General features: G+C 40.2%; 1 protein-coding gene across 1 annotated transcript; it reads left to right on the forward strand.

Annotated features, from left to right (window-relative positions):
• Positions 1–2,860: 2,860 nt before the first annotated feature.
• On the forward strand, positions 2,861–5,321 carry LOC110887642. The gene is made up of 5 exons (XM_022135220.1): positions 2,861–3,112; positions 3,215–4,124; positions 4,194–4,394; positions 4,652–4,774; positions 4,852–5,321. Exons 1-5 carry the CDS (start codon positions 2,861–2,863, stop codon positions 5,319–5,321), a joined length of 1,956 nt encoding a protein of 651 aa, XP_021990912.1.
• The last annotated feature ends 20,104 nt before the right edge of the window (positions 5,322–25,425 follow it).

Consider the following 25,425-nt stretch of genomic DNA (forward strand, 5'->3'; position numbering starts at 1 on the left):
AAAAAGAAAGAAGACTATATGTATTGTCTACCAGCTTTATGCGAGGTATTTACATAAGTTTTAGTTTTCTTTTAGAAAGAATAAAAATATATATTTTATTTAACATTTTAATTAGCAGATATAAATGATTAAATGAGATCGTTAACGATTTGGCATAATAGATAAAAGTGATATACACAAAGACCATGCTCCTAATCACCTCAATACAATCGAGGAGCTTGATATCACTCATGGTGTCATGTTATATGAATTCTTATCACATGTATATTATATATTTTTGTTTTTGAGTTCTAGGTTACATGTATATTTCATATTTGCATGTCTTGTTCTTCGTTCATGAAGATTGGATTCAATTGTGGTTTTTGTGTGTATAAACAAAGAAGATTAATTTGAAAAATAAGTATATAAAGTGGTTTTGTTTATGCTGTTGAAAAAATATTTCTTAGGGGGGGGGGGGGAGGTGGAGTGACAAGTTTTGATTTTATGTTTCTAGGGAGTGAGTATAACAAGTAAGAGAGGAGGGTATGTTTTTTTTTTTTTAATAAACTTTCATTAAAAAACGCCACACCGGTCCTTAAAACAAGGACCAAGGCACAAACCAACTACAACATATACAAAGGGGACCGACACCAATCTTTCCAACCTATATTGTTACATTTAGATTTATTCTTTAGCCACAGATACAAAAGGGACTTCACACTCGAAACTACATCCCCAATAGCCACTTTTTTCCCATTAAACGCCGAATCATTTCTAGCTTTTCAAAGAGGAGGGTATGTTTAGCCTACCCCTTTGTTAATAGATAATCTTTAATAGATTGAATCAATTTCAATTATGTTTACTAATATTCCGGCTTCTTATAATAATGAATAATTGTGTTTTCATTTGTATATATAGTGGAGTTGATAAGAATATTTTTACTATGTTTAAGGTTTTTGGTAAAGTATTTTTCTTTTAACAATACAAATACCTATTTAGTATTTGATTTCGTTATAGAATAATGTAAGTTAATATATATAGGTGGAAGAACTTATATATTGGAGTTATTTAATATTTAATTTAACAAAGAAGTAAAATGCCGAAACTATCGTAAATTCAGAAAAGAGATAAATAAAGTTACAATCAATAAGAAGTAAAGGAAATAGAGATATTATAAAATAATGTAGTTAAGTTCAATGGATGAATTGGAGTGTATCTGGTCATATCTCAAATTGCTTTCTATAATGTAGAGATTAAGAAGTTTTTCGTTTCTAACATGCCTGGAAGATGTGGATCTAAAGATTTAGTCGATGTTCTAAAGGGGTTTGGGAAGATTCATGGTACGTATATAGCCAGGAAGTTTGATAAACTTGGTAAGAGGTTTGGATTTGTTTCGTTTAAAAACGTTAAGGATGTCGTCAAGTTGGAGTTGGCTTTAAAGGATGTATGGATTGGTAGTTTTAAATTATTCATAACCCTGGCAAGATTTGTGGATGGGGAAAAATTGCCAAGGAAGGAGGAAGCTCGGTGGGAACCGGTGAAGAAGGTGGATAATTCGAAGAGCGGTACGGCTGAGCAGCGGGCTGAGGAGACGGTCGAGGTACGTGTTGAGAAGCCGTCTCCTAATGGGGTTGAGAATAGATCTTTTCGGGATACGCTTGTTAACAAAGAGGTGTCTTCGGGAAAGATTGAGATCTCGGTTCCTCCTAACACCCTAGCATTCTCGCAGTAGAAAGATATAGGTTTAATTGGAAGGGCTAAAGATTTTGATTCACTTATAAATATTAACAGTTCTTTATTTACTTCGTCTCCTGGGAAGATTGCTATTAAGTATATGGGAGGTTTGCATGTAATGTTAGTATTTCAAAACCAAGAGGAGAAGCAGGCGTTTCTAATAGATAAAGAGGTATGGTCTTTGGTTTTCGAATCGTTGGTGTGTTGGGAGGGACAAATTTTGAACTTTGAACGTATTGCATGGCTAAAAATTTTTGGAGTCCCTTTTTGTTTGTCCGATAAGTTTGTGTTTAATGAGACTGGTTCGAGAATAGGTTCGGTAATGCATTTGGCTCAGTTTCCAGAAGGTGATCAGGATTTGTCGTATGCTTTGGTGGCTATTCTTTGTAACAAGGTGGATCGAATCAATGAGAAGGTTGTATTGAAATGGCAGGAGCAATCTTTTTCGGTATTAGTTGAAGAAGAGTGTGGTGAATGGATACCGGATTGTATCAGGGGCTGTGGAGGAAGATGATGGAAGGGAGTCGTCGGAGTGTCAAGTTGTTGAAGAGCATAATGTAGTTGATGACAACAGAACAATGGATGGGGTAGCTATGGCTGAAGATGGGGTGATTGGTTTGGAGGGGAATGGGGGCTACGAGTCTCGTATTGGAGGATATATTCCTTCTGTTAAGGAGGTTTTTTGCAAACATATTATTGAAAAGTCCCATAGTCTCGAAAGTAAGAAGAAAAAAGGGAAGTCCAATAGAAAAAAATCTAGAGTGGAGAAATCGGTGTCTCCAGTGGATCATGATCGTCCGAAGAAAAGATCTCGGGATGGGAACGATCCATTCGATGTGGATCGGTTTATTTTTAATTTTAGTGATAATCATAATGAGGAGCATGAGGGTGAACAGGTACAAGGATCTTCAACCATTTTTATAACTCCTGATTTGAACCGTGAGGTAGTCGGTGATCAAGTGGAACTGAGGATTGTTTGTGGGGAGGTGGGGTCTGGATCGTTTACTCAAAGGATTGATGATGAAGTTACTGTCGAAGTTTCTGAAACAATCAGTTTGGGTAAGGTCCTTGGTGCTGAAAATATTGATTCTTTTAAAGATAATTTGACAAACTCTATTGTGGAAGAAGGTTTTCAAGTTGTTGACAAATGAATGTGTTATCGCTGAATATTAGAGGTTTGGGGTCGGGAAGGATTAGTTCGGATATGAAGAGTTCTTGGGTTCGTAATATGAGATCGAGTAATGATGTGGGTTTTCTTATGCTCCAAGAGACTCAATTCGAGTCGATTGGTAGTTTAGATATTAATAAATTTTGGGGATCGGGTGATGTTCAGTTTGATTGGGTGGGGGCTATAGGGCGTTCTGGTGGTCTTATATCTTTTTGGGATCCCAAAAGATTTGTATCTCATTCGGTTATTAAGAATCGTTCGTTTATTATTATTAAGGGTTCGATTAAAGATAGTGGTAAATTGTGTTCGGTTGTTAATGTGTATTCTCCTTAGACGTTGAGTGACAAAAGGGTGTTATGGGAAGAATTGGCTAGAGTGATTACCCTGGATGATAATTATTGGATTGTGGGTGGTGATTTTAATTGCGTCCGTGATGTTTCGGAAAGGAGGAATTCGAGATTTAATATGGTGGAGGCGAATGAGTTTAATGATTTTCTTGAAGGATCGGGTTTATGTGAGTATGCTTTAAGGGGTATGAAGTTTACTCTCAAGACAGGTGATAAGCTTAGTCGCATCGATAGAATTTTTCTCTCTTGGAATATTGTTAATGATTGGCCTAATGCGGTGTATCAGACGCTCCCGCGGGATAAATCCGATCACTGTCCCTTGCTTCTAAAGGTGGAGAATAGGAATTTTGGTGTTAAACCATTCCCGTTCTTTGATGCGTGGTTACAAAAGGAGGGTCTTGAGGATGTGGTTCGAAATGGGTTACAAAGTTTCGTGGGTGGTGAAACTCCTGACATGGTGTTATTGAACAAATTTAGAAGGCTTAAGGTTGTTATTTCTTCTTGGGCGAATAAAGTTAAGGCCAAGGAGAAGGTTGAGGAGCTAACTTTACAATCCGAGGTGGAACATTTGGATTTTACTTTGGAGAATCGTGACCTTAGTGAGGAGGAACATTGGGTGTATATAGAAGCCAAGAAGAGGTTGTTTGAAATTGATAGTTTCAAAGTTAAAGATCTTCGTCAAAAATCTCGAGTTCGTTGGGCTAAAGAAGGTGATGAGAATACAAGATTTTTCCATGGTATGATTAATAGTCGCCGGGTGAGTAATTCTATTCTTGGTTTAAATGTTAATGGGGTGTGGGTATCTAAACCAAATGAGGTCAAGCGAGAAGTGTTTCGGTTCTTTAGAGATAAATTTGTGGAGGATCTGAACTCTCGCCCGTCTCTTGTTTGTTATGGTATTAAACGGCTTGACGAGCAGCAGGGGATTGACATTATTTGACCGTTTTCTGTTGATGAAATCAAAGATGCGGTTTTTGGTTGTGGTAGTTCTAAAGCACCTGGTCCAGATGGTTTTAATTTTCGCTCCATCAAGAAGTTTTGGAGCCTTCTCGTCGATGATTTTGTAAGTGTTTTTGATCATTTTTATAATTCGGGGTCTATTAGTAAAGAGGTTGGCGCTTCGTTCATCACTTTGGTTCCTAAGGTGAATGACCCTATTGGACTTGGTGAGTATCGTCCAATTAATTTGATTGGGGTGATAAGTAAAGTTATTTCTAAAGTGTTAGCGAATAAATTGAAGAATGTTACGAACTGTATCACGAATGAAACACAATCGGCTTTTATTTCGGGGAGATATATTTTAGATGGTCCGCTTTTGATGAATGAAATATTATCGTGGGCGAGACGAAGTGTAAAGAGTTTTTCCTTTTTAAGATTGATTTTGAGAAAGCTTATGATAACGTGAATTTGGGCTTTCTAATAGTGGTCTTGCGTCAGATGAATTTCCCAGAGTTATGGTGTAAATGGATATTTGGAGTTATTTCTTCTGCTCGTTCGTCGGTTCTGGTTAACGGGTCTCCGACTTTTGAGTTCGGATGTGGTAAAGGTATTCGTCAAGGTGATCCAATATCTCCTTTTTTATTTATTATTATTATGGAAGCGTTGTCGGCCTTATTAATAAAGCGAGTGATGTTGGGTCTTTTAATGGGGTGACAATGCCTAATGGAGGACCGGTGCTTTCTCATCTTTTGTATGCTGATGATGCCATGGTGATGGGTGAGTGGTCGGATTTTAATTTTCGGACTATGAGGCGAATTTTGAGGATATTTCATTTGTGTTCCGGGTTAAGAATTAATATTTATAAATCAACTCTGTTTGGGGTTGGGAAGAATATAGAGGAAGTGGGTTTAAAGGCGAATGAGTTGAGGTGTCGAATGGGTTCTACTCCGTTTACGTATTTGGGTGTTCAAGTCGGGGCCAAATTGGGTAGGATAAATAATTGGGATCCTGTGGTAAAAGTTTTCTCTAAACGGCTTTCGAATTGGAAGGCTAAAGTTCTCTCCATTGGTGGGCGGGTTGTTCTTATAAAGTCGGTTTGGAGAGTCTTCCGACATATTATTTTTCTTTATATAAAGCTCCAGTGGGGGTGGTGAACAAATTGGAGTCGATGATCAAGAAATTTCTTTGGGGTGGTAATGTTGACGTGGATAAAGTTCATTGGGTTAGTTGGGAGACGGTCACACGGTCTAAGAAAAATGGCGGTTTGGGCATCAATAGACTTAAGGTGAGTAATAATGCTTTGGTGCTAAAGTGGTTGTGGAGATATCGTATAGATCGTGAAGCGCTTTGGAGGAAGGTTATAGATGCAATACATGGGTCTCATAGACGGTGGGAGACGTTTCCGTGTAACAAAAAATTTTCAGGAGTGTGGTCTAAAATTGTTTTATGTGGCCGAAATTTGAAAGTGGATGATGTTCCGTTTGTAGGTATGATTAAAGGGTGTGTGGGAAATGGTTCGAATATTAGATTTTGGATAGATCCTTGGATCAATTACATGCCTCTTAAGCAGCGTTTTCCAAATCTGTTCCGTCTCGAGTCGGATCCTTGGTGCAAACTGGCAGATAGAATGGAGTCGTATAATGATGGCATTTTGGTCACTTCGGATTGGAAACGATATCCATCCACAGATCAAGAGATGGTTGAAGCAGTTGAGTGTCAAAGATTAATATGTGGGACTCGGTTTTCTCAGGCTGATGATTCGTGGGTCTGGAACGTGGGTGACTCGAAGGAGTATGTGGTGAGAGAGGTCAAAGAGTGGATAAAAGGTAGTGGGTCTCAGGAAGGAAATCAACAGTTTGATTGGTGTAAATGGATTCCAAGTAAATGTAATATTTTTGTGTGGAGAGCTTTACTTGATAGAATTCCTACCAAATGTGCGCTTCGAAGAAGGAATATCGTGGTTGGTAGTTGGAGCTGTGTTTTTTGTGAAGAGACGGACGAGACAGCAGAGCATTTATTTACAGCATGTAGGTTTGCAGATGGAGTGGAGAGTGGTATTGCTTCTTGGGTCAAAATCCACCGATGATATTGTTCTCCACCGAAGATATTTTCAAGGTTGCCGAGCAAGTGGGAGGTTCTAAGGTTAGAAGAGACATTATAATGGGATTCTCATTATAACATGTTGGAGAATTTGGAAAGCGCGGGACGAGAAGGTTTTTTCAAACATAACGAGGAGTGTTTATCAAGTGGTTTCGGATGTAAAATCGTTCAGCTTTTTATGGTATAGAGGTAGGGGTAAAGATGCGGGTATCGATTGGATAGGTTGGAACTCTTTTTTGATTGACACGATGTAAGTTTGTTTTGCTGCGGTTATCTCCGTCTTGGAGATATTCCGTTTGGTGTTTTTAGTGAAGTATTCCTTTCAAAAAAAAAAAGTTATGGACCATGCAATTTTGTAGCCATGTAAGGATTTAATTGAACTTGGGAATTAAGAGTTTACTGTTATTAAGAATCTACCCTAAATGTATATGGTATATAATAAACTTAACTTCTTTTTTACTTAAAAGCGTTAATTTAATGTATTATCTAATTCGAAATTATGTTGGTCTAATTATAAAAAGAGTCTCAGATTCGTTGTTGTGAAGGGCTTTCCAGCTTCAAGGTTGTGTGTCAGATGCTTATGCAGCCAAAAAGATGGAGAGTAGGCTTTGTAGGGTTTGTGACTCTTTCAGACATTGAAGCAACGTTGAAATAGATGAACACGATCACTATTTTCAAAGTAAATTTTTTTTGTTTCTTCGGCTAAGTTTGACAAAAACCACCTGAGATTCTAGTTTTCAGGGAGTGATGTAAATGGTCAAAGATGGCATCCGAAGGCTTCCGTCGAACCCTCTATCAGAGCAGGGCCTTCAATTGTGAGGAATGAGGTGTCCTTTAGTGATACCGTTGCTGGCTAAAAATCTAATACGAAGTCTGTGGAGTCGTGGAGAAGAAAATTTTGGTCGTCAAACAGAGAGGATCGATGGTCCCACACTAGTGTAGAGGTAGGTCGATGGTTCACACGGTGAAGAGGCATTCTGATATTGAGTTCTTAACGTCTAAATTCACGGCTGCTACATGCTCGGCTACGGGTGTCGCTATGGGTGTCTTTTTCATCGGAAGGTTGCGTATACGAATCTCTTTCCCATACAATGTTGTAGCAAAAGAGTTTGTGGCTGCCTATGGGGATCTCTTGTCGGAGTTTTTGTCAGAGGTGGCAGTTTGGAATGGGGAGGACATTCCGTTTGATAGGCTTATGGTTATAAGAGTGTCCGGGGTCCATTTGCTTCTTTGTGACAACTCTCTCCATGATCAAGTGCATAGTGTTTTTGGCATGTTCATAGAGCCTTCAAGTTTCTCCTGGAAAAATAGGGATGTCTCCTCTGGGACTTGCATGGTTATTACCCCCTGGAAATCAAGGGTCAAGGAAGAAATATGTCTTAAATGGGATGGTCAGGAGTTTTTTGTTTGGGTGTCTGATGATTCTATGAACTAGCATGTCCAAAAGGTAGAGGTTCCAATGGATGTGGATACGGTTGAAAAGGAGGTGCGGGATGCTCAGACTAACAAACAAGATTTGGAAGAGGGAGAGTTCAGGGTGCCATATGATCTACCTCGGCCGGAACGCATTATGGATGTTGGGTTATGTATGATCTACTGATGATGAAAGCCAAAACCCTGGGAAACCATGTCCCTGCCTGATGGAATAAGTTAGATTATAACTCAATGTCCAGAAGTTTCCTCCCTTGAAAGTTATCCAAACAACCACCTAACCTAGACTACTGAACAAAGAAATGTTGCCCTAAAGATATAAGACAACAAGTATAAGTGCTGGAATGAATAATGTTGGGTCAACTAGTCAACAGTGAAAGTCAATAAACTAATGTCTAGAAGATCAAGTCAACAAGTCAAAGAAAGACAAGAAGTACTGGATTATACCAGCACTTTTGGAATCCTAGTTGTTTACTTGTAGTTCACATCATTTTTTGTTTTTATTCTTTAATTCTTAATTGTCCAGCGTTTCGCACAACTGTTGGCAGCTACATATTTAACGGGTTGTTTTGGGTCGCTTTCATGTTGATGTCACAAGCAGTTCTCTCCTCTATAAATAGCATAGTCTGTAATCTGAATATGTAACTCTTAGAGTTGAAAACAGAAGAACTTAGAGAGAGAGATATAGAGAGAGAGAGAGAGTTCACCTAGTGAGGGGGAGTACTATTGTACATCAGATGTAATTTGACATATGAATAATATATGAATCTTATGACAATCATTCCCAAATCCAGTAGTGTCTATGATGATGTGTTTATTACTATTTGTTTGATTACTTGTTAATGAGAAACTGTTTTATCAAAAGACACTCAATTCACTAACTCTCAGATCCAACAATTATTATCAGAGCAAGGTTACAATGCATTGACTTAATCGTTGATTCAAAAGAAGTGATTTGGCTGTCGCCAACATCAGCCCAACACAAAGGTGACCGGCATTTCCGTCTGTACAAGGCCTCGAACGGAGCATCATGAATGCTGGTGTAGTAGCTGTTTTTGTAAGAGAATTCCACCAAAGGTAGGTGTCTTTCCCATCCATTGCCAAAATCAATAACACACACTCGTAACATGTCTTCGAGGGTTTGGATAGTATGTTCAGTTTGACCATCCGTGTGCAGGTTATAAGCGGTGCTCATGTCTAAACGTGAGTCGAAATATTTGTGGAGAGCTTGCCACAAATTCAGAGGCGAAACGTGGATCACGATCGGAGATAATGGAGATTGGCACTCCATGTCTAGTGACTACTTCCTTCAGGTAAATGCTGGAAAGTTTTGAGAGCATGTCGGTTTCCTTGATTGCGAGGAAGTGCGCAGATTTAGTCAAGCGAACTACGATTACCCAGATGGTATCATTCCCACTTTGAGATCTAGGTAAGCCAGTAACAAAATCCATAGAGATTAGCTCCCATTTCCATTCTGGTAACTCGGGTTGTTGCAGTAATCCAGACGGCTTCTGGTATTCAATCTTGACTCTAGCACAGGTCAAGCATTTACTGACATACTTCGTGATGATCGCTTTCATGTTCGACCACCAGTATAGGGTCTTGAGGTCATTATACATTTTATCGGAATTAGGATGTATTGAGTAGCGAGACTTATGAACTTCATCCATTACTAGCTCTTGGAGATTCCCGTAGAATGGAACCCAGATACGCTCCATGAAGTAGTGAACGCCATCGTCCTTGATTTCAAGTTGCTTTTCCATGCCTCATAGGGACTCTGCTAGCAGGTTTTCTTCTTTCAATGATTCGATTTAAGCGTTATTAATCTGTTCAGGATGGTTCGAATGAATGGTAAATTGAAGCGTACGAACACACTTAGGTTTGGTGTCCTTACGGCTGAGAGCATCGGCTACAACATTCGCCTTGCCTGGATGATACTTGATGGCGCACTCATAATCGTTCAGGAGTTCAACCCATCGGCGTTGTCGCATGTTTAACTCCTTTTGATCCAGAATATGCTGGAGACTCTTGTGATTGGTGTAAATCGTGCATTTGTATCATACAAGTAATGTCTCCAAATCTTGAGTGCGAATACTACAGCTCCCAGTTCTAAGTCGTGGGTAGTGTAGTTCTTTTCGTGAACCTTGAGTTGGCGTGATGCGTACGCAATGACTTTCTCACGTTGCATCAACACACAACCTAGTCCTTGAATAGACGCATCGCAATAGACTATGAAGTCATCGGTGCCTTCTAGTAATGAAAGGATAGGTGCACTACATAGCTTTTCCTTCAGCTGCTGAAACGCGGTTTCCTAAGTATCACTCCACTTGTAGGTGATACCCTTTTGAGTTAGGCTTGTAAGGGGTTGAGTGATCTTCAAGAAACCTTCGATGAATCTACGATAGTAACCCGCCAAACCCAATAATTGGCGGATTTCGGTTGGAGATTTAGGTACAGGCCAGTTCTTGATAGAGTCAATCTTAGTTGGATCAACATAAACCCCAGCTTCGTTGACCACATGTCCGAGGAAATGGACTTCTCGAAGCCAAAAATCTCACTTCGAGAATTTGGTATAGAGTTGCTCGTTTCGAAGAAGTTCGAGAATAAGACGTAGGTGTTGTTCGTGTTCCTATTGGCTCTTTGAGTAGATTAAAATGTCGTCAATGAAAACGATGACGAAGTTATCAAGGTAAGGTTTACACACTCGATTCATGAGATCCATGAAAACCGCAGGTGCATTGGTCAACCTGAATGACATGACCAGAAACTCGTAATGGCCATAATGAGTCCTGAATGCCGTGTAGGATCGTTTTCGGACCCAAACGAGTCAATCAAAAGAGTTTTTCATCAATACAAGCGGCGGAAACAAGCGTATTGACGTTATCTCAGCCATATTCACTTTAAACTGTTGTTTTTATTGATTTGAAAGGTGTTTACAATCACGACAACACTTCGGCAGCACTTCGTGGCTCACCGGAAGACAACAATTATAACTGCTGACTGAGTTCGCTCCACAAGACTATATATAGTGCTAGCTATTCCGCTTGAACATCACATGACCGATTCAAGCGGAATCACTACTTTACCGATTCGAGCGAAATCATCAACTAAGCAAGTTCGAGCGGAATCAAGATATTGTGGTTTCGCTTGAAATGCCAAATGGTCATTTCAAGCGGAATCACTTACAAAAACTCACATTCTTGGATTCCGAGCCCTATTCTAGCTAATTTTCAACAAGACTCGATACAAGACGTAGGCGACAGATGGATGCACCAACAAACTCCCCCTCGGATGTTGACAGAGTCTTCAGTGTCGAGTCTTCAGTTGTCAAACCTTCAGTCTTTATCAGTCTCCATGCTTTTCTCCGAAGTATTCTCCATTGTAAGCATCCTTACTCAATCTCTAACATCAACAAACTCCTCTTCCTCGAATGTTGAATCATAACCAGGCACTTTGTTCTTCAGACTCCCCCTATCAATCTGCTGGGATCGTAGTCTGGAAAACATCAACTTCAGGTATCGAAACCTGTCACTTCCTGCACTAATCTCTACCCAACACATAAATTTCTCAAAATTTCAAGATTGAAAATTTAGAAACTATATGCAAGAAACATTTAAAATGATTTATTCTTTATTGACCACTCGTAAACAAAATTTCTTTATACACACTCTCTCTCCTAAAACTGTTCATCATGTTTAGCACTTTAAATTTTGAACATCAGCTTTTCAATACCAGTTGTCAAAAATCTTTTTGTATTTTACAAAAATTATGCTAAAACACACTAAAATCTTTTTGGATTTTTAAAATGTAAGAAAAATGCAATAAAGAAACTATTTACAGACAATATTTTTGTGAGTTCGTGCAAGAGGATCATATCAGTTTTTGAGACACATCACCAACACCGTTAAGCTTGATTTCATTTTAAGTACTAAACAATTCACCTAGATTGTCAGTATACTGGTCCACTTAAATTTTCACACAAAGTTTAACTGTTTCGAGATACGAAATTAATGTCTTAAGGACTTAAACTTATTCGCGTGTCCCACCACTTGAATATACTCCCGTATCCAGATCCCAATATTCAGTCTTACAGGTGAGTATACCACAGATGATATCTGTGAAGGGGTTAAATTGCGAGGGCCGTGAGAGCTCAGGTCGATACTTCCGTATACGCAAAGAGATGACGGCTTTGACTTTAGGTGTGTTCCCTTTAGAGGATCTTTTCTTCAACAGCTCATGATTAGCATTTTTCAATGGTTCATCATTTTTTAAGCTGAGGGCTGTGCTATATTTCAAGCATTTTTGCAGAAAGCATTATTCGGGGACTAGGTCAGAATTTCCATTCAGCAGAAGTCCCGGAATAATACCCCAGATATCACTGAGTATAAAGACCTAGTATCTCAGAAAGAGGGACCTTTCAAACAAGATTTCGGGGGTTACCCATATATCCAAGAAGTTGTTCCCCACGAGATAAGCAAGTTTGAATTTAGGTTTATATCTCATCACAATCTACTAAATGTGTAAAAACCTACTGACATATCCACAATGAGATTGTTTATCACATTTTGACTTTACATTTCTTTAGCGTGTTGTGATGGTCCACTGATGTACTATCATTTCCTCTTTTATGCAACAAGAACTTGTTTTTTTTAACTTCATCATGTTTTTGGCTTTTTCAAATTTTCTAATGTTTTTGGATTTTCTGAAATTTTAAATTTTTTACTCCCCCTAAAATTCAAACACAATTAAAAGAAATTTGAAAACAAACTATACAGAACATGACAACTGATATCAAATTGCCTCAATTCTCCATCCTCTTGGCATAAACAATCAGAACTCCCCCTCACAACAAACTATTTTCCCATTAAAATTTCAAAACACTTAAGTTCGTTTTAATCAGAATGGTTTATCCGGAAAATAAGTTTGTTTATCAACCATTTGTAGGTTTGGGGTCACTTCATCACTTTGTTTACCAACACTTTCAAATGATAGTTAAATCAAGTTCAACTTAATGACCTTGAATAACCACTTGTAAGATCAACAATCAAACATTTTCAACCAATTACCATCTATAGGTTGAATTCTCAAGGTGTCGATTCCTACTCCACACTTACCAACTTGGGAGTTCCGGCAAGTCCAGCAGTAGCCAAAATTGTAGATTTTTCAAATAAAACATTTTCAAGAAAGATGCCGATTCATGCTCCGCGATTACCAACTTGGGAGCTTCGGCAAGTCAGGTTTTTACTCTTTGAAAAAAATATCCACCCAAGCCTGACCTTCCTTGGGTGTAACATTTTCAGGCTCATTTGGGGTTGTATCTTTCCTTTTTATCTGATAAAACTCTTTTACCCCTTTAGCCTTCCCCTCAATCATTTTTCCAAAAATGTTTTTCACAGCAGGGTTAACGGCTTTTTCAATATCTAATTCTTACTTTTTAGGAAAGAATTGATTTGAAATTTCAACTTTTCCGATTTTAGATTTCAAATTTTTAGCATTCAGTGGTGGAAAATTCACATCATCCACTGTCAGAACTGATTTCTCAACTTTTTCTTCAACATGTGGCTCCTCTGACTTTGTGGAATCAGAATCATCACCAGAACTGTTTCCTGAACCCTTAACAACCCATTTTTTATTTTTCAAATTCTCTTTTCCTTTTACTACTGTAACACCTCGAAAAATTTCGTCCAATAATGTCTTGACACGTGTCATAAGGTTCCGGTATGTGAAAATGAACTTTAGAGGGACTAAAAGTGACAAACAGTGAAAACTATGGAACGTAAGGGTCCAAAGTGTCAACAATGGATAAATAGACTCTATGATAACCCTACATAATGTTTATAACCTTAAACGGATGGTTCATGGATCATACGACGCGGAAATTGCACAAAAGTGAGGAATTACAAACTATAGGGGCCAAAAGTGTCAACATGTTGAATTTATACCTCTGAGTGAACTTTTGGCAGACCCGAAGCTTTGAGAAACTAAAATATACTCACTAGAATATGTGGTTAAAATTTCGTGAAGTTTCGTCAACGTATGAGAAAGTTATGGCCAAAACCGTACTTGAAGGACTAAAAGCGTCAACGTCGAATTTCGTGGCTTTTCGGTTGAGCGCAAAATTATCCGAGGACATTACCATGTAGGTAGATGTCCTAAGGTTCTTAGAAACCAAGTTTGGGGGTTTACGGGTCAAGATAAGTAGCCAAATCGTCGCAACTAAAGTACAGGGACCAAACATGCAACAAATGAGCAAACTTTGGAGCTGCTGACCCCAGGCGCCCGCCTGAGGTCCTACGCGGGCCGCGACCCAGCGCCAGCGACAGAATTCGCGAATTGGGTCGATTTGGGTCCGATTTTGAATGGTAACCAGCTGTTTTTCACCTCCTTTTGATCCAATAAAATCTCTTGCATGGCTAGGACTACAGTAAGCTCCTTTTATCAGCTGATTTCCTCCATATATTGATCAAAGAGCTCATTTCTTGGCACTTGCAATTGTAAACAAAAGCTCTCAACTCTCAAGAACATTCAAGGCAGACTTCTGGAGCACTTCTGGACATCAAGGCCGATTTCTAGTGATAGCTTAACGTCAATAGGACCTTGGTAAGCTTCTAATTCAGTCCTTAATCCGTTCTTGCTTTGATTATTGCTAAAAGTCAAACTGTTTGTTCATAAACTTTGACTTTCTGATTAAACGAGAATTACTCAGTCATTTCTCGAATTGAAACCAGATATATGTTGGTATTTATGTGGGAAACAAACCCTCTAAAGGGTATTATCTGAATCCCACTATATGCATGCTAATTGTCGAGTCAAACGTGTTTCTAAAAAGTCAACAGGAGTGATTTTTGCAAAAATAAGCTTAGATGTTAATATAAAGGACATGCAATCTGTTTGATCATCATAAATAACTTGTAATACATGTAAGAAGGTGTTTTATCATCATCAACTCGACAATCTATAGTATAGACACGAATCGGAACCGAAAGTCTTGTAAAACGACTAATTCGTAGACTATCGATTCGGATTCGTACATGCATGTTTGAGATCTGTATTGGAGAGTATTTTTGACTATTTTTATTTTGGTAAAACTTTCTGGAATTTTTATTGTTTGAATCTATACTTAGCCGATTAAATTGCATGTTTCCGATTATGCTTAAAAGTTGACTATTTTGCCCTTTTTGATATAAAACGTGATTTTTGGAAAAGTGAAAGGATAGAAATCTTTATTTCTAATATATAGACTTGCACCGAAAATTTCGGATCAGTTGGTGGTCCAGATTTTGAGTTATGGCCATTAGCGTAAAACTATGTTCTTAAATTACATAAACGGCCCTTTTCGTGTATAACCTATTTCTGGCCACGTTTTGATACGAAACTTTTTACCAACAGATGTAATATAATATTTTGGGATTTTAGATGATTTTTATTTAATTTTTGGCTGATCGTATCTTAGATCGCTTAGTTATTTCGGTTTATGTCGATTTTGACCGTTTAAGCCATAAAATGAGTTTTATGCATTCTTTTGACCCGAAACCTTTTCCTACTGATTTTACATGTTAAATAAACTATTTTGAGCCTTCTGGAAATATAAAAATCTCAGCTTTCATATATAAACCCGGAAACGGCTCTAAATCGCATATTTAGCGTTTTAAGCGCATAGTAAGCGTTATACTTGTTTTAAACCTATAAGACCTATACCTACTGATGTAAATTGCATATTTTCATATAATAACAGTAAGTATAATATTTTGAACTCAGGTTTCCAGTTTTGGCAGTTTTAGCCCTTGTGAAATTACTAAAATACCCCTACGGTGCATAGTTTGGTTTTAAATGATAGATTTGATATATGGGTCATACCCTACTGTTATAATATGTTAAATGAAGTATATTTACTGTATGAACCAGACCCGAAACTCAGACTTTTAATTTTACTCTTTTATGATCTTTTAAATGACCAAAATGCCCTTCTAAGGCATAAATTGAGTTTAAACTTATTCCGGGCAATATGGAACATAACTTACTGATGTTGTATCATATTTAAAGCATATTATCTCAGGAAACTTGCATTTGATTCTTTTGGCTACCCGTAACGCCCTTTTTGCGTTCGGTTCGGTTTACGGAACTAGTTTGCGTAAATTGACCGAAACGGGTCAAACGATATCATTTTTATTTCAAAATCCAGAATGTATTTAGTATACCCATATTATACAAGTATTCAAACTTGTCGGGTCTAAATCACATTCTATCCGGTCTTTCGCTTAATCGTGCGCTTGAACCGTATCATTCTTAGAACTAACCGGTCAAAGCTTAGGCTTAAATAAAAGACCCGTTAGGAATCTAATAGGTTAATTATAAACCTTTGTTCCAGATTAGGAGGCCCAGTAAAAGCTACCACACTTACCGTTTGTGTTACATACTTGCTCAGGTAAATACATTTTGACTTATTTTCCCTATACGGGCTTGGGGTACGGTATTTAAAATACCGCTTGATCGGGCGCACAAGTCCTGCACCTTATGGGTGTACAGTCTTGAATAGCTTGTGCGACTCATTTAAACAGTCTTGTCTTACTTTAGGCTTTGGGGGGTTATTGACCGTGTCCCGGATATCCTTGGCATTATCTTACGAGATGGCCACGACCAGAGCACGGGGTGTAGGCGTACACTCGGCGTGCATAACTCTTTAATGTGGTGTGTCATTTAATTCTTAGCCCGGACAGCAGATCCTGGGCCACCAAAGATACGAGTGCATGTAAATCGTTCACAAGTTTATATTGTACAATTATCCCAAGTTAATAAAAATATTTATGCCTTGTGCATTTAAATCAATTTTCAATCATTTTCAAAATGAGTCAGTCGATTTGTATTTACCAGTGTAAACTGACGTATTTTTCCCAAAAGGTTAAGTGCAGCTACTATACGAAAATAGGCTGGTTGTTTCCTAAGAGCGTCCACTATAGTCTCGCAAGCTCGGACGACAAATATCTGTTGAACCATTTTATCTTATTTGTATTTGATCCGCCTGTGGATCCGTTTCAACTACTGTGATATTTATTATTGCAAATTATTTAAAAGTTGAAATGTATCTATTCTGCTTCCGCTGTGCATTATTATATTGTGTTGATTGTCTATGACGATGCCAACTACGTCACTGTACCCCACACCGGGCCCACCGGTGACACGTGGAAATCGGGGTGTGACAGGTTGGTATCAGAGCCAACGCTGAGTGAATTAAACACTATCTTAATGTGTTTAATCTCAGTTACATAATTGCACAATCCTCGATTTTCGAGTCTAGACAAAGAACTTAGGAAATGTTCAACATTTCGTTTATTTTATTTTATTTTTATTATTTGCTTTGTCTTATATATTTGTTGTGCAACTTGTTTAATTTTTGACAGGACCATCATGCCGCCACGTATGCGAGGACGAGGAGGATTCGCTACATCTCACGACCATGAGGCAGGACCTTCACACAGGCGAGCCCCGTCAGCTACGCACAACACTGCAGCCAATGATCTTTGGGGATCATTCGCCGAGCCGGCTAGACACTCGGTGTCTATGAGCACTTCGCCATCACTACCCCAATCATTTGGGCCCCACTCGGAGAATGGGCCCCATGGTTCTCATGGATCTTACATACCGCTTCATCAGTCGCCTCACCAATACCCAGCACCAGTTTACCAGGGTCTGTATAACCCTGATGCTTTTGTGGATGAGCCAGTGGGTCATAACCCACTAGGACCGGAGGACCACTTTCCTAGTGATCACGAGATGGAAGTTGACGAGGACACGGACCCTTCACTGCCACCGTCAGGTACGCCCAACCATCCCATCGAGATATCGGATGGGTCACCATTTAGGGGATCACCCTACAATGGTGTGGACAGCTTTCAGGAGAGGTTTCGACAGCACGATTGGTATTACACCCCCAGCCGCCACAACTCTCCGATGCTCCAGTCTCACCATGGATCGCCGGTGCACTCGCAGCACCACTCTCAGCAGCCGCCTCTACAGCAGGACCTATCTGAGGCCCTATGGCGCGACGTGATCACTCCGTCGCCACCGCCACCACCAGTTTTACCTCCTCCGCCTCAGAGGCCAAGGAGGAATGCGCGTATGTCTACGCGCGGAGGGATTCGCATAGGCACCCCTCCACATGTTGGTAGCAGCCGCTACACGCCTCTTCACGAGGAGTCCGAGACGGGAGAGTCTCCGCATCCCGTATCGGAGGTCACTTCAGTACCGATCCCGCCTCTGCCGCCGCAGAACTATGGAGAGCCGATTCCGGCTTACGCTAGCGCAGCCCAGTTTAACCCGTTCGAGCAGGTTTTCCCTCAGGGTTACGATTACACAGGAGACCCTTATTGGCAAGCTGTAAACTACAGCTCGCTCCCGCCTAGTGGTCCATTTGGAGACACTTGGACTGCTGGGCAGTCTACTTTTGGTTACCCTCCGGGTTACCAGCAGCCACAGCCACCGCAGCCGCAGCAGTACCAGCCACCACCACCGGCGCCTATGATGTCGCCGCCGCAGGTTCAAGAAATCCTGCATGGGATTAACAGCATGCGACGAGAGTTGCAACACGAGATGCGAGCTGATCGCCGACGCAACAGTGGCATGTTCAAGAAGGTGTTTGACTTACTCAAGGGTAAGAGTAAGAAGGATCATTGAATCCTTTGATTGTTAGCTCTTTTACTCATGTCCCTGCGTGGACATTTATTTCACTTATTCTACCCCTGCGAGGGTATGTTGTTCTGCTAACCCCTGCGTGGGTTTGTTTTGCTTAGTTGTTGTTGTTATTTGTTTAGCCCCTGCGCGGGCATGTTATTCATGTTATTTGAATTAAAGTCCCGTTTAGGGCAAAGATGTACTAGTACTTTATTTGAAATTTGAAATGATTAATTTGAGTTTCTCATTTTATTTATCTGCATGAATATAATATTTAAATAATGGAAAATATCAATTTTTTTTTGATTTGCCATTTATAAGAATCTTAGTAAGGTATAACCTAGCTTGAATGCCTTATTAACAGGCCTGGCCATGATGGTAAAACCTGGTTGAAAGGATTCAACTCCCTGTTAACATCTGAAAACATGTTAACATTCCTGGCTAAGCGTGATCTGAAAAAATCACACAAGCCACCCTTTTTAATAAATTATCTACAGATTTCATCTGTATACAAGTCTATTAATGACTTGATACCTACGGGTTATGACTATGTCATATAGTGACAGTTGTGGTTTATGACTCTCTGTCTAGTAAAGGATTAATTGTTTAATTATACAATTTATAATCCTATAAAAATCTAAATTTACAATTTAGTAATTGTCCAAAGTGACTAGGCCTATGGTGCCAATATATATATTTTCATTCCTTGATTGCTAATAAGAGCCTGAATGAAATTTATTAAATTAACTGCTAAGGTTCTTGATACCATGGTTAATAAATCGTCTAGAACGATAATACTGTTAGGTTCTAAATAGACCTTGTCCTTTATTGTAGCTTAAAGCTACAATGGCCAAATCAGAGGAGACCAACAGTCATTCTGGGGAACACTCAGATAATGCAAAGATTCACGTCACTGGTGCAGAGTTACAAGCACTAATAGATAACGCTGTTGCCAAAGCTATGGATAGGCAATTCAGGGAATCTAGTGGTACTCGGAGTAGGACCCGAACAGAAACGCACGCAAAGCCCAAGACTCATTCTGAGGCTCATAGTAAGCCACCTTCTAAAAAGGATGAGCCGAAGAAGGATGAGGATGATAATCACTCCTCCAACCACAGCAGCATCCCAAAGCAAGAAGTTAAGATGAACCATGATACGCACAGCAGGTCCTGTACGTACAAATATTTCGTATCTTGCAAGCCCAGAGATTTCACTGGGGAAAAGGGGGCCGTCGATTGTATGACGTGGATTGATGAGATGGATACTGTGGTTGATATCAGCGGGTGTGCTGATAGGGATGTTGTGAAGTACGCGTCCCAGTCGTTCAAGGGTGACGCGTTAGCATGGTGGAAGTCGCTTCTACAAGCTACTGGAAAGACCGCTCTGTATAGCATGACATGGGATCAGTTTGTAGCACTGATCAAGGAGAATTTCTGTCCGCAGCATGAGGTTGAAAGAATTGAATCGGATTTTGTATCTCTGGTTATGAAGAATCTCGATTGCCAAGCGTATCTTACTACGTTCAACACCTTATCCCGGTTAGTGCCTTATCTGGTGACCCCGGAGCCGCGTAGGATTGCTCGATTTATTGGGGGTCTGGCACCGGAGATAAAGGCAAGCGTCAAGGCTTCAAGGCCTACTACATTTAGATCAGTAGCTGATCTATCCCTCTCCCTCACTCAAGATGTCGTCAGACTTAGAGCTATGAAGAGCTCGGAGGAAAACAAAAGGAAACGTGAGGATGACACCTCACGAAGATCTGAGAAACGACACAAGGGAAACAACGACCATAGGAAAGGGTCGGGGTTCAAGAAAGGGGATCAGTCGGGTGAGAAACCCAAATGCAAGGTTTGTAAGAGGCATCATTTTGGGAGATGCAGGCAGGAGTCTAAATCCCAGTCTTTCGAGAAACGTTGTGGGATCTGCAAGTCCACAGATCATAAAGCTGTGGATTGCAAGAAAATGAAGGATGCAACTTGTTTTGGTTGCAACGAGAAAGGGCACATTTGGCCCAATTGCCCAAAGAATGTGAGGAAGGCAGATGAAGGAAAGAAGACTAATGCGAGAGTCTTCCGAATGGACGCCAAGGAGGCAGTTCTTGACGACAACGTCATTACGGGTACGTTTCTTGTAAATGATGTTTTTGCTAGAGTCTTGTTTGATTCAGGAGCTGATAAGTCGTTTGTAGATGATAAGTTTTGTAAATTGTTGAACCTTCCTATTAAAACCTTAAGCGTGAAATATGAGGTGGAATTAGCCGATGGAACCATAGAAACCACCTCGACTGTTCTAGATGGATGTGTTATATCCATTAGGAATCATTCTTTCCCGTTATCCTTGCTTCCCTTTAAGCTAGCTGGATTCGACATAGTGATAGGCATGGATTGGTTGTCGAGTAACCAAGCCCAGATTCTGTGCAATAGAAAGCAGGTGATAGTGAAGACTCCGTCTGGTGAGTCACTTACTATTCAAGGAGATACCCAGCATGGATTGCCTGAGCAAGTATCCATGCTCAAGGCATCCAGGTGCATGCAGAAAGGATGTGTCATTTATATGGCACAAGTTACCATTGATGAGCCGAAGCCGAAGATTGAGGATATCCCTGTTATCTCGGAATATCCTGAAGTGTTTCCTGAAGAACTACCCGGTTTGCCACCGGATAGGCAAGTAGAGTTTCGGATAGATATCATTCCAGGCGCAGCACCTGTAGCAAGAGCACCATACAGATTGGCACCAACGGAGATGAAGGAGTTGAGGACACAGTTGGATGAGCTTTTAGCCAAAGGTTTTATTAGACCTAGCTCGTCTCCTTGGGGAGCGCCAATCTTGTTCGTTAAAAAGAAGGATGGATCGATGCGTCTGTGCATCGATTATCGTGAGCTTAACAAGGTCACTATCAAGAATAGATACCCGTTACCCAGGATCGACGATCTGTTCGATCAGTTGCAGGGAGCAAGCTATTTCTCCAAGATCGACCTGAGGTCAGGTTATCATCAGTTGAAGGTCAAGGATGAAGACGTACACAAGACAGCGTTTAGGACTCGTTATGGACATTACGAGTTCCTAGTGATGCCTTTTGGGCTCACCAACGCACCAGCCGCGTTCATGGATCTCATGAATTGCGTCTGTAAGCCTTATTTAGATAAGTTCGTCATTGTCTTTATTGACGACATCCTTATCTACTCGAAGAGCCAAGCTGACCATGAGAAACACCTTCGTTGTATTCTCAAACTTCTGAATCAAGAGAAGCTTTATGCCAAATTTTCGAAGTGTGAATTTTGGCTTCGAGAAGTCCAATTCCTTGGACATGTCGTAAGTGAGCGAGGTATCCAAGTAGATCCCGCTAAAGTCGAAGCAGTCATGAACTGGCAGGAGCCGAAGACTCCTACCGAGATTCACAGTTTCCTCGGATTGGCAGGATATTATAGGCGATTTATCGAGAACTTTTCAAGAATTGCTGCGCCCCTAACTTCGTTGACTCGTAAGAAGATTAAGTTTGATTGGGGCCCTAAGCAGCAGGAATCCTTCGATATTTTGAAGAAGAAGTTGAGCAATGCTCCAGTGCTGACATTGCCCGATGGCATAGAAGATTTCATAGTGTATTGCGATGCATCGCACACTGGTATGGGCTGTGTACTCATGCAGAAAGGCAAGGTCATTGCCTACGCTTCTCGGCAGCTAAAGGTGCACGAGATGAATTACACCACCCACGATTTGGAATTGGGTGCGGTTGTGTTTGCTTTGAAGTTATGGAGACATTACTTGTACGGAACCAAGTGCATAATATATTCAGATCACAAGAGTCTTCAACACTTGTTCAATCAAAAGGAATTGAACATGCGACAAAGGCGTTGGATGGAAACTCTCAATGATTATGACTGTGAGATAAGATACCATCCAGGCAAGGCAAATGTAGTTGCCGACGCCTTAAGCAGAAAGGAAAGGGTGAAACCGATCAGAATCAATGCCAAGCGCATTGAAATAAGAAACAATTTGAATGAAAGGGTGTTAGCTGCACAGAAGGAAGCTGTGTTGGAAGCTAACTATCCTGCGGAAAAGTTAGGAGTAACTGAGGAGCAGTTATCCTACGACAAAGATGGAATGCTACGACTAAACGGACGAATATGGGTTCCAGTCTATGGAGGACTTCGGGATGTTATCCTCCAGGAAGCCCACAGCTCTAAATATTCCGTTCATCCTGGAGCTGATAAGATGTACCAGGATTTGAAAGCAAACTACTGGTGGATTGGTTTGAAAAAGTCAGTAGCTGAGCATGTAGCTAAATGTTTGACTTGTGCGCAAGTCAAGGCTGAGCATCAGAAGCCGTCAGGTTTGCTTCAACAACCTGAAATTCCCAAGTGGAAATGGGAAATGGTGACAATGGATTTCATCACCAAGTTGCCGAAGACGAAAAAGGGAAATGACACCATATGGGTCATTGTAGATCGACTGACTAAGTCAGCTCATTTTCTACCCATCAAGGAGACGTATAGCTCCGAAATGTTAGCTCAATTATACGTCGATAAGATTGTAGCACTACATGGTATACCTATATCTATTATCTCCGATAGAGATACCAGATATACGTCGCATTTTTGGAAAAGTTTCCAACAATCGTTGGGCACTCGTTTGAATTTTAGTACGGCTTACCATCCTCAGACTGATGGTCAGAGTGAGCGTACTATTCAAACTTTGGAAGACATGCTTCGTGCATGTGCGATCGATTTGGGTGGTAGTTGGGACAAGAACTTACCACTGATTGAATTCTCCTACAACAATAGCTACCATTCCAGCATAAAGGCTGCGCCTTTTGAGGCCCTATACGGTAGAAAGTGTAGATCGCCCATTTGTTGGGCAGAAGTTGGAGATGTCCAACTGTCAGGACCAGATATCGTTTTTGAAACGACGGACAAGATCGTGCAGATTCGCGATCGTTTGAAAGCTGCCAGGGATAGGCAGAAAAGTTATGCGGATCCTAAGCGCAAAGACTTTCACTTTGATGTAGGTGATAAAGTACTGCTTAAAGTATCGCCCTGGAAGGGTGTGATGCGATTTGGAAAGAAAGGCAAGCTAAGCCCGAGGTATATAGGACCTTTCGAGATTATCGAACGTGTCGGGTCAGTCGCTTATAAGTTAAACTTGCCTGAAGAGCTTAGCGCCATTCATAATGTGTTCCACATCTGTAATTTGAAGAAGTGTTTCGCTGACGATTCACTGGTGATACCGCATACAGATATACACATAGACGAAAGTTTGAAGTTCGTAGAAAAACCTTTGTCGATTGAGGATCGACAGGTAAAGAAGCTTTGAAGCAAGCACGTACCTATTGTAAAGGTCAAATGGGATGCCCGTAGAGGTCCCGAATACACGTGGGAAGTGGAATCCACGATGCAAGAGAAATACCCTCATTTGTTTCAGTAAATCTCGAGGTCGAGATTTCTTTTAAGGGGGTGAGGATGTAACACCTCGAAAAATTTCGTCCAATAATGTCTTGACACGTGTCATAAGGTTCCGGTATGTGAAAATGAACTTTAGAGGGACTAAAAGTGACAAACAGTGAAAACTATGGAACGTAAGGGTCCAAAGTGTCAACAATGGATAAATAGACTCTATGATAACCCTACATAATGTTTATAACCTTAAACGGATGGTTCATGGATCATACGACGCGGAAATTGCACAAAAGTGAGGAATTACAAACTATAGGGGCCAAAAGTGTCAGCATGTTGAATTTATACCTCTGAGTGAACTTTTGGCAGACCCGAAGCTTTGAGAAGCTAAAATATACTCACTAGAATATGTGGTTAAAATTTCGTGAAGTTTCGTCAACGTATGAGAAAGTTATGGCCAAAACCGTACTTGAAGGACTAAAAGCGTCAACGTCGAATTTCGTGGCTTTTCGGTTGAGCGCAAAATTATCCGAGGACATTACCATGTAGGTAGATGTCCTAAGGTTCTTAGAAACCAAGTTTGGGGGTTTACGGGTCAAGATAAGTAGCCAAATCGTCGCAACTAAAGTACAGGGACCAAACATGCAACAAATGAGCAAACTTTGGAGCTGCTGACCCCAGGCGCCCGCCTGAGGTCCTACGCGGGCCGCGACCCAGCGCCAGCGACAGAATTCGCGAATTGGGTCGATTTGGGTCCGATTTTGAATGGTAACCAGCTGTTTTTCACCTCCTTTTGATCCAATAAAATCTCTTGCATGGCTAGGACTACAGTAAGCTCCTTTTATCAGCTGATTTCCTCCATATATTGATCAAAGAGCTCATTTCTTGGCACTTGCAATTGTAAACAAAAGCTCTCAACTGTCAAGAACATTCAAGGCAGACTTCTGGAGCACTTCTGGACATCAAGGCCGATTTCTAGTGATAGCTTAACGTCAATAGGACCTTGGTAAGCTTCTAATTCAGTCCTTAATCCGTTCTTGCTTTGATTATTGCTAAAAGTCAAACTGTTTGTTCATAAACTTTGACTTTCTGATTAAACGAGAATTACTCAGTCATTTCTCGAATTGAAACCAGATATATGTTGGTATTTATGTGGGAAACAAACCCTCTAAAGGGTATTATCTGAATCCCACTATATGCATGCTAATTGTCGAGTCAAACGTGTTTCTAAAAAGTCAACAGGAGTGATTTTTGCAAAAATAAGCTTAGATGTTAATATAAAGGACATGCAATCTGTTTGATCATCATAAATAACTTGTAATACATGTAAGAAGGTGTTTTATCATCATCAACTCGACAATCTATAGTATAGACACGAATCGGAACCGAAAGTCTTGTAAAACGACTAATTCGTAGACTATCGATTCGGATTCGTACATGCATGTTTGAGATCTGTATTGGAGAGTATTTTTGACTATTTTTATTTTGGTAAAACTTTCTGGAATTTTTATTGTTTGAATCTATACTTAGCCGATTAAATTGCATGTTTCCGATTATGCTTAAAAGTTGACTATTTTGCCCTTTTTGATATAAAACGTGATTTTTGGAAAAGTGAAAGGATAGAAATCTTTATTTCTAATATATAGACTTGCACCGAAAATTTCGGATC

The sequence above is a fragment of the Helianthus annuus genome, chromosome 7 (assembly GCF_002127325.2).
Source record: "Helianthus annuus cultivar XRQ/B chromosome 7, HanXRQr2.0-SUNRISE, whole genome shotgun sequence".
Taxonomy (NCBI): domain Eukaryota; kingdom Viridiplantae; phylum Streptophyta; class Magnoliopsida; order Asterales; family Asteraceae; genus Helianthus; species Helianthus annuus.

Bases quoted from the DNA above. Each gene is read 5' to 3' on its own strand.
- LOC110887642 (XM_022135220.1), top strand. From the start codon at position 2,861: ATGAATGTGTTATCGCTGAATATTAGAGGTTTGGGGTCGGGAAGGATT. The intron at 3,113-3,214 runs GTATCTCATTCG...TATTCTCCTTAG, and splicing joins TTTGGGATCCCAAAAGATTT to ACGTTGAGTGACAAAAGGGT. The intron at 4,395-4,651 runs GTGAGTATCGTC...GCTTTCTAATAG, and splicing joins GAATGACCCTATTGGACTTG to TGGTCTTGCGTCAGATGAAT.